The sequence below is a fragment of the Antechinus flavipes genome, chromosome 2, assembly GCF_016432865.1.
Source record: "Antechinus flavipes isolate AdamAnt ecotype Samford, QLD, Australia chromosome 2, AdamAnt_v2, whole genome shotgun sequence".
Taxonomy (NCBI): domain Eukaryota; kingdom Metazoa; phylum Chordata; class Mammalia; order Dasyuromorphia; family Dasyuridae; genus Antechinus; species Antechinus flavipes.
In genome coordinates this window covers 602962603-602979116 of record NC_067399.1, presented here as the reverse complement: position 1 = coordinate 602979116, position 16514 = coordinate 602962603, and the positions used below count along the sequence as shown (strand labels likewise).

General features: G+C 38.1%; 1 protein-coding gene across 11 annotated transcripts in view; it reads right to left on the bottom strand.

Moving 5' to 3' along the window:
- Nucleotides 1-6141, bottom strand: part of TACC2 (transforming acidic coiled-coil containing protein 2) — a 228748-nt gene extending 222607 nt beyond the window's left edge. For 3 of the 11 annotated variants that reach the window (XM_051981574.1, XM_051981582.1, XM_051981580.1), the window contains exons 1-2: nucleotides 4086-6134; nucleotides 3368-3478 (exon numbers count right to left, since the gene is read on the bottom strand). In XM_051981574.1, the coding sequence (XP_051837534.1) occupies nucleotides 3368-3478; nucleotides 4086-6043 (2069 nt within the window). In that variant the 5' untranslated portion in view covers nucleotides 6044-6134. Of the gene's footprint in view, nucleotides 1-3367; nucleotides 3479-4085 lie in introns of all 11 variants that reach the window. The other 8 variants (XM_051981575.1, XM_051981583.1, XM_051981584.1 and 5 more) reach the window with 7 other exon arrangements.
- Between the last annotated feature and the right edge of the window lie 10373 nt (nucleotides 6142-16514).

Here is a 16514-nt window from a genome sequence, read left to right as displayed (position 1 = left end):
AGAGGGAAAAAGAATAAAGGTGTACAGCAGAAAACCAAAGAACAATTTACAAGGAAATAAAGGAAAAAAAGGACATTCATGAACATAATTTCTTCTACTAACAGATGTGTGTGTGTGTATGTATATATATATATATATATATATATGCTTTCTTGATCTGGTAATTTGTTGTTATGTTTTGAATCCTCCCTAGTGTTCTGCACTTATTTTGTTTTGTATTCCTTTTCTATTTTTCTTTTTTTCTAAAAATAATTAAACTAAATAAATTTTAAATATATATTTTAATTAGAAAAAAATATAATTATCCATCTAAATAATTAAAGCCCGAAGTCTCACTTTTCCTTTCATTATGAGTACATATGCAAGAATCATGGATCATAGAATCAGAGAGACAGAGTTGGAAAGTAATCCACAGATCTCTTGGCATAATATCCTTACTTTACAGATGAGGAAACCAAAGCACAGAGTAGATTAATAGATAAAGTACCTAGGTAAGGAAGACCTGAGTTCAAATTTGGCTTCAGAAACTTAGTAGTTTTGTCACTTAACCCAATTTAGCTCAGTTTCTTCAATTGTAAAATGGGGATGATAATAGCATCTACCTTGTAGCATTTTGTAAGGCTCAAATGAAATAATATTTGTTTTTTTTTTAAGTGCCTAGGATAGTGCCTAACACATAGAAGACATATAAATGCGTATTCTGTTCTCTTCCCTTAAGTAACTTATCAATGATCACACAAACAATAAGCACCAGAGGCAAAATTTTAACCCCTAATTAAGCTACCATTTTCCACATTGTTTAGGACTCTTTAAAGAATCGTTGTCTTCAGATTATGAATAATTTTTAACAAGAAATTTTATTTATAAAATCAAATCATTTACAGCAATATATATGGTATTTTATTCAACATAACTAGACCCAAACATATCACCTTTTCTTAAAGCCTACTACTCTACCCAACTCTTCCTATTTTTATCAATAGTATCAATTTTCTTCTCATCTCAAAATCTCAGAACTGGCCTTAGCTCTATTTTCCTCCTTCTTTCTTTCTCTCCCTCCTCTTTTCTCTCCCTCCCCTTCTCTCTGGGTATATTATTCTTTCCTCTCCATATCCTATCAATCACCAAAGCTTGCCGGTTTTTCTTTCAAAAGATTTCTTACATTCATTCTTTCTTGAGTTTTCCCATCTGTAAACTGAAAGAATTTTACCCAAAATAACCAATAACCTGTCTAAATTAAAAATCATTAATTGCAACACAAATTTTATATTGAAATAAATTCAATTATATAAATTCACAGCAAATGAAAAGCAAAGATTTATGTTTTTATCATGTTGCCAAAGAACAGATTATTAGCTCATCCCATCAATTTTTCAGGCTCTCAGCTATTTGTATTCACAGGGGACCCAATCTGTTAGTCAGGCAGTCCATCTGTTGTCCATCATGATGACCCACCCAGCATCTTTTACACATGTATACTTTCTCACATTTAAATGATACTCTATAGTAAAAAAAATGATTTCCTCACAAAAGACCCTTAAAGTCTGTGGTGCATGTATTACTCTCCTCATTATAAAGATTAGAGTCAGAGATATCAAATGACTTGCCCATTGTCATATGGCCAGACAGTGAGGAAACCAGACTTGAATCCAGGTCTCTTAATTCTACATCTTAGGTTCTTTCCATTCCAACATAATACTTCCTCATATTTAAGTGCCTACTAATTTCAGGATCCCATGCTTTTGCTTATGGCAAAACTCACAGACTAATAAACAATTAAACATCGGAAATATATGTGTATGTATGTATTTATGTGTGTATATATATACATGTATGTATTATGCATATGTTATTCAGTTATTTTTAGTTATGTGCACCTCTTCATTATTCCATTTAGGATTTTCTTGGTGGAGATACCAGAATGGTTTGCCATTTCCTTCTCTCATTTTATTCATGAAAAATTGAGACAAACACGGTGAAGTGACTTTCCCAATATCACATAGCTAATAAATGCCTGAGGTTAAGTTTGAACTCAAGAAGATGAGTTCAATAGTAATTATAATAATATATTTATTTTATCTACGTATCTATATGTGAAAAAGAAAAATACCCACAGCCCTATTCTTTTCCTGCTCGGCAAATGCTTTCCTACGCCCTAAGTGGGAATGTGATAAATACATACCAGCAAAGCCCTAAGGAATTGTATGACAAATCAGTAGCTGAAACAAGTGCCAATTGGAGATTAATTTTACATATGTTTATGGAGAATATGCGTACGTCTCACTGGGCACCTGCACATTCAGGGACCAAGTTAATAAGAGTTGCTATTGTAGGCCACTGAAGGCAGCTGGCTCCAAAGGCAGAAGTGTTCAGACTTGAAAAACAGGTGATTGTACATTCTTAAAGCATGTGCAAAATATTAATCAAATCATTTATAAAATGCCAGCAGCTGCTTGCTATGATGCATTTTGCCAGCCACAGGTACTAATTTAAAGTCTGGTATGCAGCACATGTATATTCACACAGAGAACCACAAAAAGAGTTGAAGCCTTAAAAGAATTTCATAGTCTATTCATGAATGTGTCTTAACTTTGCACCGTTCTTTTCCCAGCCCAGAAAATCCCAAAGGAAACTACTTTAAAGGAACATCTTTTCTTAACAATACTAAATGACAATTCACTTAGAAAAGAACTACTGGTAGCAGGATGGGGGTCTTCACACAGCAGGCAAGAGAAACACAGTAGGATTTAGAATAGGGTGAGGTGGAGGGTGGTCAAGTCTGGGATTCCTAGGATTCTGGTATTCTATAGATTGAGATCTGGAGGGGACCTTAGAGACTCTCAAATCCAATCCCTTTGTTTTAAAAATAAAGAAACTGAGGCATAGAAAGATTTAACTGATTTGCCAAGGTCAAAGTCTTTTTTTTCTCACTCCAAAGTCTGTACAGAAATATATGACTTAGAAGAAAGATTATTTATTATCTTATCAAGATCTCCTCATTTTAGGGATGAGAAAACAGAACCCAGAGAGGATCTTGGGAGATCAAGACCTATACGAACAAATGGACTTACTGACACAGAATGAGGTAGTAGACCAACATTTAACAAATTTATCTCAAAATTAAAATGGGCTTAAAATGAAAAAAAACATTCTTTTTTAACACCTCAGGAAATGAATTAAAGAATTTTTTTGTTCTGTTTTTGTGTTACTAGTATAAATGCTAAAGCATGCAGAATAGCTATTTTCTTCTTTTAAAAAAATAAAAACCCAAAGTTAGGAAGCCTGCATTACTTTCTAGGATATCTAGAATATTCATATTCACCGGCGGCATGATACTTCTTCAAATAACTGGGGTTTGTCACTGTACCTTTCTACTCTGTCATCCTTGTTGGACTTGGTTGAACCAGTAGTAAGATTTTCTAGAGCATCCTTTTCAGGTACCAGAGGGAGAAGAGAATGATCAGGCTCGGAACTCTTTCTGAAATGATGGAAGAAAGCAACAAGTACAATTTGTTAGTTTTCATTTCTCTGTTTCTTTGAATGAACACATGTTTTCCAATGAGGGCTTCGTGCAACAGTTGAACTAAAATGCACAGGAAAAAATTAAATTCATACACTCAACAACTCTGAGGGAGTTTTGAAGCATATCAGCCTCCCCCCCAAAATGTGTTCCTAAATAAATCCAGATTAAAAAACAGATGTATCTGAATTCCCATTGGAACCAAAAACATGCTCTATGAATGATTGCTAACCTATGACACTACAATTCATAGGGCATAAAGTAAACATTTCATACTTTAAAACAGTTTTAAATTAAACTGAAAAAACTGAAGAAAGCACATGATAAATTAGCAATTGTCATGATTCCTCAAATATTTCCTATCTCAATTGTTTATGTTCTAAGTCTAAATTGCTGTAAGTCAAAGAGATTAGCAGATGAGAATTTAGGCAGTTGGATAAAGGGGGTAGAATTCCCTAAAAATCCACCTATATGCTATATTGATTTTTCTAGTCAGGAGGTTAATCTCTAATGAATTTTGAAAGGGCTATGATGATTCCCACAAGAATTAATTGATTTTAAGTACCTTTCTGTGAGTCCCTCTTCTGAAATAACATCTTGAGGTTTCTGGACTTGTCCTTTATCTGGCTCAGGAGGTGAGCAGACTGGTAACTTGAGCTCATTTTCAGGTGGTGTGAATTCATGCTCAGAATGTTGGTCAGTCTGTTGGTTCCCAGCTTCATTCTCTAAACATTGAGAAGCATCCTTCTCCTCCATCCCCAGAACTGCCTTCAAGGAGCCACACTGGGCCTCGGGGCCTTGATTGGAGAGACTCATTTGCAGAGCTGAGTCACAAGCTGGGCTAAATACCATTCTTGTAGTACCTGTTTCAGGGCTGCCTTTTAAGGGCTGGCTCTCAGAAGAGTGAGCTTCTGACTCTATTTCAGTAAAAGAAACTTCACTTTTTGCTTTTGGAACTTTTTCTAACACTAGGCCAGGTTCTTGTAGGACACCTAACTGGAAGTCCTGCAAACCTAACTCTTGTTTGAAGCAATCAACCACAGAGTGTGTTAATAACTCACTGGGGTTTGGTAAATCCATAACATTTTCTGTTTTTGGGGTCTCCAAAGTTCTTGAATCATCATGAGAACTGTCATCACCTTGGGGCCTCTTTTCATTCTTTGGCATGCTAGCACTGAGCTGCTTATTGCTTGCATTAGGAGAGACTGGAATGTCCCCAGGTGGAGACGAAATTTCCTGGTAATGTCCAAGTTCTGGGTTGTTGTCCACTTCCTTGGTGCCAATAGAAGCATAGAGCTCATCATCTCTGGGCACCTTTCTGCTGGAGGGTATTTTTTGCTGCTGGCTTCCTGCAGCAGTCAGACCCTCTTGAGATAAAGGCACCTCTGTATGTATCTGAGAGATGATATAATATTCTTCACTCTTAGAAAGGGTGGTGTTTTCTGAAGGTTTTTTCTGCCCAGAAATGTCGAAAGGGAGGCTTGAAATCAGTCCCTGCTTTCCTTCTCCCTGAAGCTTTTGATGCTCAAATGTAAATCCTATATATTTCTCATCAGCTGTTTCAGACTTTTCTGTTTTATTTTCTTTTTGCAAGACACCAGATGCAATTCCATCCTTTTCCAAGTTGGTCTTTAGCAGGCTCTGTTTCAGGGTAGGAGGAGCTAAACCTGGTGACTTTTCTATGGCTGTACCTTCTTGACAAGTTAACTTGTCTGGGTTTGTTTGGCAAGAGGCAGTCTCTAAAGTCAAATCTTCCTCTTTACCTTGTGTGTCTACCCCTTGTCCATCATGAGTAGTGGAAATCATGATGTAATCTTCTCCTTGACCATGATGTAAATGCTTCTCTGTGCTTAGCTGCTCCAAAGAGTCCTTTCCCATTGGATTCCATTCAAACCTATCTTTTTCTTGCAGTGTAAGCTGTGGACGGTCGGCAGTCAATGCACCAAGGACAGATTTCTCAAATATTTTGCTGATATGTGCCTTGAAATCAGGGAATCCGGCCATCATGCTAGGTTGTCCCAAACTGCAGTTCTCACCGTGGGGTGTGTCCTCAGGCACCTTGGAGGTATCTCCTACCTTCTTATTACCTTTCTCGGCATCTTCTCCTGAGACCTCCGCCATTTTCAGAATATTTTCCCCAGAACTTGCCTGGGACTTGAGGTTTCTCTCGTTTTGGATCTCTTTGGATTTAACTGCAGATATATCCTCCCTTGCCTGGGCAGGTTTCAATATGGGTGAAAGGTAATCTGTAAGTAAATTTGCAGAGTCCTCACAAGTGAACACAGACTTTCCTTCAGGACAGGAACTTTCACTGGAAACACTCGACTCTTTAATGGAATCAGTCTTTGTCTTACTATCTTCTGATTTTCCTCCAACAGCACGGTTTGTATTGAGGTTAAGATTCTCAGGAGCTACCTCTATGGTCTGCCTGGATATCCCAGCAGTTGGCAGCTCTGGCTGCTGCCTGTCTGAGACGGTCTGACATGCTGAAGCACTCAAGACATTACTGACAATTCCACCCATTTCACTTTTGAGCCATGAGTCATTCTTGAAGCTGCCAGACTTCTGCCCAGCTTGGCAGAGACTACCTGAGACAAAGGTGGCTCCATTCTCCCCATCACTGGGAGCTGGCTCAACATCCACCTTAAGGTTACATTCGGGCTGAAGGAAATCCTTGTTTGGAACAGCTTCTCCCGGCTCGTGTGATACCAGACATGTAGCCAGGATTCCTTGGGCAACGTTCTTTCCTCCTTCAGCAGATACACTTTCAAAATTCTCTCTGACATGGTCCTCCTGGGGGCTGATTTTGCCACTGAGTGACAGATGCCCTTGAATCTCCTGGTTTGAGGGGGCTGAAACCTCAGTTTTCTCCTGTGTGTCCGATAGAAGCTGACTGCTATTTGAAGTTTCATCAAGCACCTTCTCTGGGGCATCAGGAGGTGTAATATGGAGTCTGTCAGTTGATGGAGCAGGCTGAATGTCGGCAGCAGCATTAATGGATGGTGGTGCACTTACATGACAAGGCGGAGCCCCGACCTCATTTTCACTTGTGTTTTCTGTATTACCTAAGCTACTGAGCTGTGCATACATGTCAGCTGCCTGAGAAAACCCATTTTCCTGGCATGTTCCTTCATGCCGAATGTCTGAGATCAAAGCACACTCCTTCTCCTGCTGGGGCTTGTCAGGTATCTGTCCAGGGCAACAATTTTCTTCTGTTTTGACATTTGAGTTATCTTGAAGAGAAGAATCTTTTAAACTGACCACAGTAGGAGAAGAAATACCGAAGGACTGGTCACCACTGCACTGTTTCTCTTGGTCCATCACTGGAGGCAACTTTTCTCTTGTTAGTACTGATGAATCCAACTCTTTTGTTGAAGGATTGTCCAAAATTTCTTCCTTAGAATCATGCGCACCTGAACTTTGGATCCCATTCAAACTTTCTCCATACTGCATATTTTGGAATTCTGATATCGGACTTGGCTCCTGTTCACTACAAGGAGGAGGACAGCTCAAGTTTTCTTCAACTTCTGTGGGTGGTAAGTTTTTTGGGATATCTTCAGTCCTGGTCTTCGTCCCTTCAAGACCATCTGGAGAAGTCTCTTTCCTATTTTCAAAGGGAGAGTTGTTATCGTTGGAGTTTGTTGAGACAGAAAATTCTGAACATGAGTGAGATTTTTGGAAGCAAGTCCCTGCTGATGGTTCAAGGTTTCCCAACGGAGTGATCCTTATGCTGCTGTTACTTGCAGATGATGCATTTCCCTGATGACTCTGCACTGGCCTTTGACAGTCTACTCCACTTTTTTTACTCAAGGTCTCATCAGCAGGATGATTTTTCACATCTGAGTTGAATTTCTGTCCAGCTTCATTATTTGCAGGAACACTTACAGGTTCAGCCATAGGTACCAGAAGGTCCTCAGTATCCTTATTACAAAGCATCTTAGTTGATTGGTTATCCTCTTTTTTATTTTCAGCTACCTGGGTTTCAGAATTAGCATCAGCTCCTGGAGATACACACATTGTGGATTTCCCAGGTTCTGCCATAGGAATGGATCCCATTTTTTCCCTTTCTTTGGGATCTTGAAGAGTGTCTGGGAGCTCAGATTTTAGCCCTGTAACCTCTAGAATAGTTTCTCTAGAAGTAATCTGTTCACCATCTTCATGTTGCTCAACGTGCTGGACATTACTGTCCCCACAATTCCCGGGCAGTAGACCACCCATACCCAGAGCACAGTTTCCATCAGTCATCTTGTAGTCCAGGGAGCATAATCCTGAGGTTTCTGATTGACTTTCAGGCTGCTTCAGCTCCATGAGATCTCTATCTTTGGGCAACTTTGGGCAATCTGAGTCTGGATGATGAAGCAAGCTGGGCTCCAAATTTGGAGAGTTTGCTTCACTCACTACCTCACTGGGTCTGCCACTGGAATCGAGTGAGATCTTCTGTTCTGAAGACACAGGTTTTATGGATTTAGCATCCTGTACTGCAACTTCATTTTCTTGAGAATTGTTTCTTTGATTTTCTTCTTTAGTGCCATTTTGATTTTCAGCATTAACAAGTACCTGGCCTTCATTATTCAACTCCAGCTTTCCCCCCATGCTTTTATTTAAGTCACTTGGAGACACAATAGGGACTGTTCCTTGTATTCTCTCTGTTCTTCCTTCATTCAAGGGAACTTCTGTTTCACCTTTAGATAAATAGACAGGATCTTCTTTAGCACTCATCTCAGGCTGTTTGCTCTCTCTCCTTAAATCTATATTTCCCAATACTCTTCCTACATCTGTCATGGGATATCCTTTTTCTGGGTCTGGAAGAGCCTCAGTAGCTGAAACAACCAGAGTCTCTGTGACTGAACAGTTGGGTCTCATTTCAGCAACAGTAGCAGCTGGATCTGGAGTATTCTCTGAACTCACACTAGAAATCAAATATATTTCCTCTTTTTGGGAAATTACAGGTTTAAGCCCATCTCCTTCAGCACCAATGTCTTGTTTATCAGATAATGTTTCCTGTGTCCCACTCTGAAGGAGATTTTGAACATCAGTTATGGTAACAGATTCCTTTAAAGGATCTTTGATCTTTGGATCCAGGACAGGATTCTGGGGTAAATTTGGTAGGGGAAGATTAGTTGCTGTTGGCTCCTGATTATATTCCAAAGGGGCATCATTTGCCTTAGTCTCTAGGGCAGCTTCTACATCCTTAAAATCTTGGCAGTAGGCATTGAGGACTTTGGAATCATCAACCAAATTCTGAGGTTTCACAAGCACTTTGCTTTCCTCTCCATCTGATGTGCTTGGGGCTGTGTTGTGCAGTAACAGGGTCTCCTGTTTCAGCAGCAGACCAGCTACCCCATCTGTGTTATTTTCACCTCTCTGGGTTACAGCTGGGGCCTTCTGATTTGTTTGCAGGGGCTCTGGATTTTGCTGGGCCTCTTGAGTGGTAACATAATCACCAGCTTCTTTCCCAGGGGAGGAGGAGCTGCCATGTGGATCGCCCTTTCCAGACAGCTGTGCCATCGGTTTTAATGGCTCCAGTATCCTTGAATGTGTCCTTGGATCCCCTTGTAAGAAGGTAATGTGATCAGAAGAGTCTCTGACCCCTTCCCCTGGTGCACTTTTCCCATCATCAATAGGAACAATCGTAGTGACCAGACTGTTCTCCACACTGCTATCTGCCTGTGGGGCAAGTCCCACTTGGTCTTCCTCTGGAGTATCCGGCAGGGGCTCCCCTAGGTTACCATTAAGGATGTGCCCATCTTTGCTGGCCAAGGCCTGATTTGTTTGGATAACATCTTGGATATGTTCTGCAAAAGGCATGGAGACAGGGATGCTGCTCCCTTGTGTTCCTTCAGCTGGGTGGGATGAGGAGTCAGACACTTTTTGTAGGAGATTTCTCTGTCCAATCACCTCCAAAGACACTGCACATGAGCTGGAGTTAGTTGCACCCTCCACTGTGTAGCCGCTGGTGATTCCATGATTGATGCTGCCAACAATGGAAACGTTTCATTGGTTCATTATCATTGAGGATAGAAGAACAGAACAAACAAAATTCTCCAACCCAGCCAAAAAAAGCAACTAAGGTATCGGGTATCAGGGTCATTCCTGCCATGCAGTCAGACTTACTGTGGAGACAAGTTAATAATATGTTAATATTGGAAGGGTTCTTAGTGAGATAGTGTAACCCTAATAAATTTTATAGATGAGCAAACCTGTCTAAGGTCACTGAGATCCTGGGAAAGATCCAGGACAGGAACCCAGCTCACTTCATTCAGGAATCTTGACACTGTGTGACACTCCCTCTATCCTTAAAAATGCCCTCACCCTTTTACAATAAGCAATGCCAGAAATCTCGGCTGGGTTGTTCTGAGATATTTTATGCTAGTTAGCATAGAATGGAGAAGGGGATGGGAAGAGAATAAACATTTATCTGATGCATGCTACTACATATCAGGCACTGTGCTAAGCACTTTTACAATTATTATCTCATTTGATCCTCACTATAGTTCTGGAAGGTTGGTGCTATTATTATCCCCATTTTACAATTGAAGAAACTGAGGTAAATAAGTTAAGCCACATATCTGATAAATATCTGAGCTTGGATTTGAACTCAGGTCTTCTAAATTCAGAGTTCTATCCACTGTGCAACTAGCAACATTGCTGGGGAAAAAAAAAAAAAAAACCTTACACACACACACACACACACACACACCAAAAAAGAAACCATGAAAATCAGATTCAAACTTCAGAAAGCAAACTATGAAAACACAATTTCAGCTACAACTGCATGTCTGGTATTTTCAAACATACATCTCATATGTTAGAAGAAAAATCCATGTGCATAAAATTCTGCTTTAAAACTAATGTCCATTTGTGTGAGGGGCTAATCAGGACAACCTGAGTTCAAGTCTTTTCTCTGACACATACTGATAGTATGTTTCAAGACCAGTCACTTTCCCTCTCCTATATCAGGAAATTTAAGACTAAATATTCACTGATCTTTACTGGGAGAGTAAAACTATAGCTACAGACTCCAAAAATTCTACATGTGCAATAAGTTTGGAAGGATTTATTATCCTCTTTTTTATAGATGAAGGATTTGAGTTCCTGCCTAGTAAAGCAGGCAGAACATTAAATGGGAGTCAGGAGACTTGGCTCTGACATTTACTGGCTCTCTGACCAAAGAAAAACCACTTCTTCTCTGAACCTCATTTTTCTAATCTGGAAAATGGAGGTAATAATATTATGATTAAACATAAAAATATGATGAAGAAAGTACACTATAGCTCTTAAATCACTTTGGAATTTGAGTTATCATTATCATTATCATAAATACTGACCAAGGTCATATAACTAGTAAATAGCAGAGCCAAGACTCAAATACACTTATCAATCAGGGAGAAATTGTCCTGGAACTCAAAATTTTTGCCTGAGATAATCTATACAAATCTATGCAATAGATCAGTCATTGAATTGTATTAATTTTAAAAAGTTTTTCAGCATATCCAATACCTTGGCAATCTTTTAAAGCCTTCCTATGACTTTTCTATCAGATCAAACTACTTTGGTTAAGTCAGTTAGATTCAGTAGGAATGTTTCCTCAAGCCCATTATGGGTTGCTGTCTCAGAGAAAAACACTAGAGGAATTTGAGAAAATGCATTCTAAATCATCACAGCAGTGGAAAGGATCTTAGGGATCATTAAGTCAGTCCAACCTTGTCAGTTCTCAGTTTTTCAGTTGAAGAAAACTCAGGTATTGGTAAGTGCCAAAATTGCTCTTTATAACATACTCAAATATATGTAGAGTGACAAAACAGCCATGTTAGCATGGATCTAGCTAACAGATATTGGATATTCCTTACTTGAAATATGTCAGGGGGATCAGTCACTGACTAAGGGTTCAAATTGGCCTTTTTAATTGGTCAAAGGACATACCAAGGAACAATGGACCCATTTCTGCTACACGTACAATATTGGAGTATCTACCAAGCAGGAAAGATTTGAAGTTGCTCAGGTCTTTTGACTGTGGCAATCCCAAGTGTAGTCATGAGTGTGAGTCTTTTACATAATAAGCACTATTAGCTATTTAATCACAGCACTATGGAATAATTACCTAACAGAGAGCCTTTCAGTATAGGTAGTTTAGTGAAGTACCTACCTTCAAGAAACAGAAAGGCAGCCCAATAAGGTCCATCTAACCAGTCTGCATCAGGCAAGAAAATATTGAGATCTAACCAACAACAACAGGGTAATGAAGTCCTAATATACCTAAGCTGGGAAAACAATTCCATATCTAGAGAGTGGGGTAAGTTGTGAAACAACTCCAATCTGACTCAGAAAGTCACATAGACTTCTGTGGTCTATGCTAATAAGCTCCCTTATTATACAAGTACAAGTACATATACAGATATCAGCTTCTTTTAGATATCATCAGAGTGAAAATTTGCTTTGATGTTGCTGCTATGAAAATTGAAGAATTCTGGGCAACACAAATTATTGTATTCATATCTGTACATATATGAAATATATATGAAAGCAATATTTAAGATATAAAAACTAACCTGTAAAATATGCTCAAATCTGAATAATGCTGTTTCTTTTTATGTATCACATTTCTATAATTACAGTATAGCTAGTAGAAAAGAAAAAGACCTGTAGAAGGAGTCAGTACGAGTAGGTATAGGGTTCTATACCCACCCCATGTGACCTTGAACAAAGTCATTTTCTTTCTTGGTCATTAGCAATTTTCAATTCTTAATGTTCTGCAATACTAGCATAGTTTTTCACAAGTATTGCTACCCATTTTTTTTTTGCAGGGTTGGGGGGGAGTACTAAGGAAGATTGCATCTTCATCTGTCATTTTAACATTCTTTGTTGCAGCAATAAAAGTGAGGAGAGGGAAGTGAGTTATAAAACGAGAAAGGGAGGAAGAGAAAGGGAGGTTGAGAGAATTATACCTAATATCTTATATTCTGAAATGACAATCAAAGAAAGAAGAACCCAGGGGAAGCTGCCAACCTTCATAGGAGGTAAATACATCCCAAACGATTTGAGAAGTTTCTATTGACTGGGCCAAGATTTCTTAACCCGAGATCCACAAACCTCCAAGGACTCTATGGATAGATTTCAAGGGGTCAAGGAATTTAAAAATATATATTTTGTATTGATTTCTTCTGTAATTATATATATATATATATATATATTTAAAATTATGCAATTAAAAACAATATTTTGAGAAAAATAAGCTTCCCTGGACTGTCAAAGGAGACCAAGATACACAAAAAGGTTGAGAACTCTCTACTAGACTGTCCCAATGGCACTCACATCAGTCAACAAGGTTTCCATGAAATTCATCCTTCCTATCTACAGTAGTCTATTTATTAAGCATTTTTCTACAGATTAAATCACATTAATCTCAGCCCATAAATTTTCATTTTAACAAATGTTGCAAATTTAATTACACCCTATTCATTAAACTAATGATTGAACAGTTGAGTGGTTCATGAATGTATTTCAGAAATGGAGTATCCTCATTTAAGTCAGTTTTAACCAATAAATATCCAAATATAGCCTAGCCCAAGAGATGTACAGACAATTAACTGAGCCAAATCACTACTCACTTACATTCCTCTGTAATTAAAATTACATTTTAATTAGGTAATGATTATAGTCAAGGTTGGTTTGACTAGGTTGAAAGGTTGAAATGAGGTAAACAAGGAGCAAGGCTATAAACTTAGTCCATCTAGAATCTTAAAAACTTATGCAATATCATCAGAGATTAGCTGGGTACAAACATAGCAGTAAATGGGCAACTTTGAAAGAAAAGAGCCTACATTTTCATCTATGTGAGCTGGCTGCTGGTGATTTTCTTAGTTTGGTCTCAATAGCTATTTATGTCAAAGCTAGATTAAAAGCCACACACTAGGAGCAAATTTGCCAGAGGGAAAATTTTTTTTCAAAACTAATCTGTTTAGGTCTGTGCATTAATTACAATTCACAAAATGTTCTTTTATGCTTCTGTGATTTAGACTCGGTGTTCAAATTGGTAGGACATTATACAGAATAAAACTGAGCACTCTTGTAGACTGGGTAGACATCACAATGGAAGGCATTCAGTCTTTACAATGGGCTCCCTTTCTGAATAAAGTCTGTGAGGCTACAAGGACTAGACCACATCCTTCAAACTTTTTGCATGAAATCAGAATACCATTATAATAAGTGGAAGTAAGCCAGAAGTAAGCAAAGCCTTCCAGTAGCAAAAATAGACCATTGGCAACATAGCCAATTTTTAGTTCAATTGTCAAAAGTAAGAGAAAGAGCCTCAAAACTATCCTGACTGGAAACAATGACAGGGAGGAATTCATTCCTAAAAGGGCTGATGACCCTCTAGGATTCTTCAGAAATTTCTGACCTACTCTACCCTCTTCCCAGAATGCCCCAGGCTTTCCCACCATAAATTCTCAACATATACATACATAGGAACTTGTAAGTAAACAAGTATGAATGTTCTCAACAAGTCTTCTAGGAGAAAATAAGATAAATAAAAATCATCCCTAGAATCAGCTCACATATGAGCTCATAAAAAGTATATATGATATTATAACAATATCCTACAAATTTTTTTTGCTCATTTGAATAACATTGTAGCAAAACTAGCATCATCATTTTTAAATAGAGTTAGAAGGTACCTTAAAGTTTAAAGCCCTCATTTTCTAGAAGAGAAAATTAATTTAAAATGAGGTTTTTGGTTGATCTGAAGGTTATTGAATAACACTACACAGTAACACACACATACACATATACACACAAAAATACCACGTGTGGGGGGAAAGAGAGGGAGGGAGTCAGGGGCTGGATTACTTATTGATATAAGGAATTCCTAAATGAGGAAATTCCATCTACCAATGTATATTGGCACTTTCTCTGTAACTTATCTTAGAAAGTTATCCTCTAGAAATGAATGTAAATTTTTGTTTTTCTTCCCAGGTTATTTTTTACCTTCTGAATCCAATTCTTCCTGTGCAACAAGAGAACTGTTCAGTTCTGCCCACATAAATTGTATCTAGGCTATACTGTGACATATTTAATATGTATGGGACTGCTTGCCATCTGGGGGAGGGGGTGGAGGGAGGGAGGGGAAAAGTTGGAACAGAAGTGAGTGCAATGTAGTAAAAAAAAATTACCCAGGCATGGGTTCTGTCAATAAAAAGTTATAATAAAAAAAAAGAAAGTTATCCTCTAGATTAGATACACACAACACAATAATCAAGACCTATAATAATCTCATATTTGATAAGCCCCCAAACTCCAGCTTCTGGGATAAGAACTATGACAAAAATTGCCAGGCAAACTGGAAAATAATGTGTCAGAAACTCAGCGTAGACCTACATCTCACACCCCAAACCAAAATAAGATCAAAATGGGTATGCAATTTGGGCATAAAAGGTGATATCATAAGCAAAATTAAGAGAGGAAGGGATAATTTACCTATCAGATCTTAGGAGAAGGGAGGAATTTATGACCAAAGAAGAACTAGAGAACATTATAAAAGGCAAAATGGACAACTTTGATTACATTAAATTAAAAAGTTTTTGCACAAACAAACCCAACAGAAACAAGATTAAAAGGGAAGTACAAAGCTGGGAAAAAATCTTTACAGTCAGTATTTCTGATAAAGGTCTAATTTTTAGAATATCTAAATAACTGTGTCAACTGTGTAAGAACACAAGTCATTCCCCAGTTGACAAATGATCAAAGGATATGAACAATTTTCAGATGATAAAATTAAAACCATCTATGGTCATATGAAAAAATGTTCTAAATCACTATTGATTAGAGAAATGCAAATTAAAACAACTCTGAGGTACATCTCTCAGATTAGTTAAGATAAAAGGAAAAGATAATGATAAATATTGGAGGAGATGTGAGAAAACTGGGACACTAATACATTGTTGGAGGACTTGTGAAATGATCCAACCATTCTGGAGAGCAATTTGGAACTATGCTCAAAAGGCTATCAAACTGTGACCCCTTTGACCCAGAAGTGATACATTACTGGGTCTGTATCCCAAGTAAATAATAAAGGAGGGAAAAGGACCCAATGTGCAAAAATATTTGTAGCATCACTTTTTGTGGTAGCAAGAAACTGGAAAAAAGATGGCCATCATTTGGGGAATGGCTGAACAAGTTGTAGTATATGAAGGTAATGGAATATTATTGTTTGTAAAGTATGGGCTAGCTCCTTGGAAGGCTTCAGGGTCAGCCAGAATCAGGATGAATTAAAGTCCTTGGTCTTTAGAGGGAGAAGTGAAGGAGGCAGACAAGCAAAATTCTGGATCTTGGAACCCAGTGTCACCAACCTCTCTTCTCCTCATCCTGCCTCCCTCCCTCTGCCCTCCAATCCTTGCCTATGATTATCTTAACACCAAACATTCAGTAAGCACCAACAGTGAGAAGAGCCATTTATATAAATATATGCTAATAGAGTCATTGTCTCACATCAAATAGGTAATTATCCTTAAGTGCTTGGTTGTCTGATTCAAGCACACCTTTTTGGAGTTCCAGCCCTCTACAATTGTTCTATAAAAAAAATGATGAGCAAGCTGATTTTAGAAAGGCCTGGAAGGATTTACATGAACTGAATGAAACAGGCTGAACCAGGAATACATTGTACACAGTAACAGCAAGAATGTGCAATGATCAACTATGAAAGACTTGGTTCTTCACAGTGGTTCTGTGATCTAAGGCAATCCCAATAGACTTGGGACAGAAAATGGCATCTGCATCCAGAAAAAAGAACTATGATGATTGAATGTAAATCAAAACATGCTTTGTTCATTTCTTTTTTCTGTTTTTTCCCTCTTTTGTGGTTTTTCTCTATTGTTCTGATTTTTCTCTCCCAATTGGATTTATAAAGCAATGTGTATTAAAAATAAATTAATTAATTTTTTAAAAAAAAGTTGTCCTCTAGAGCACTGAGTGGATGAGCACCTTGCTGAGAATAACA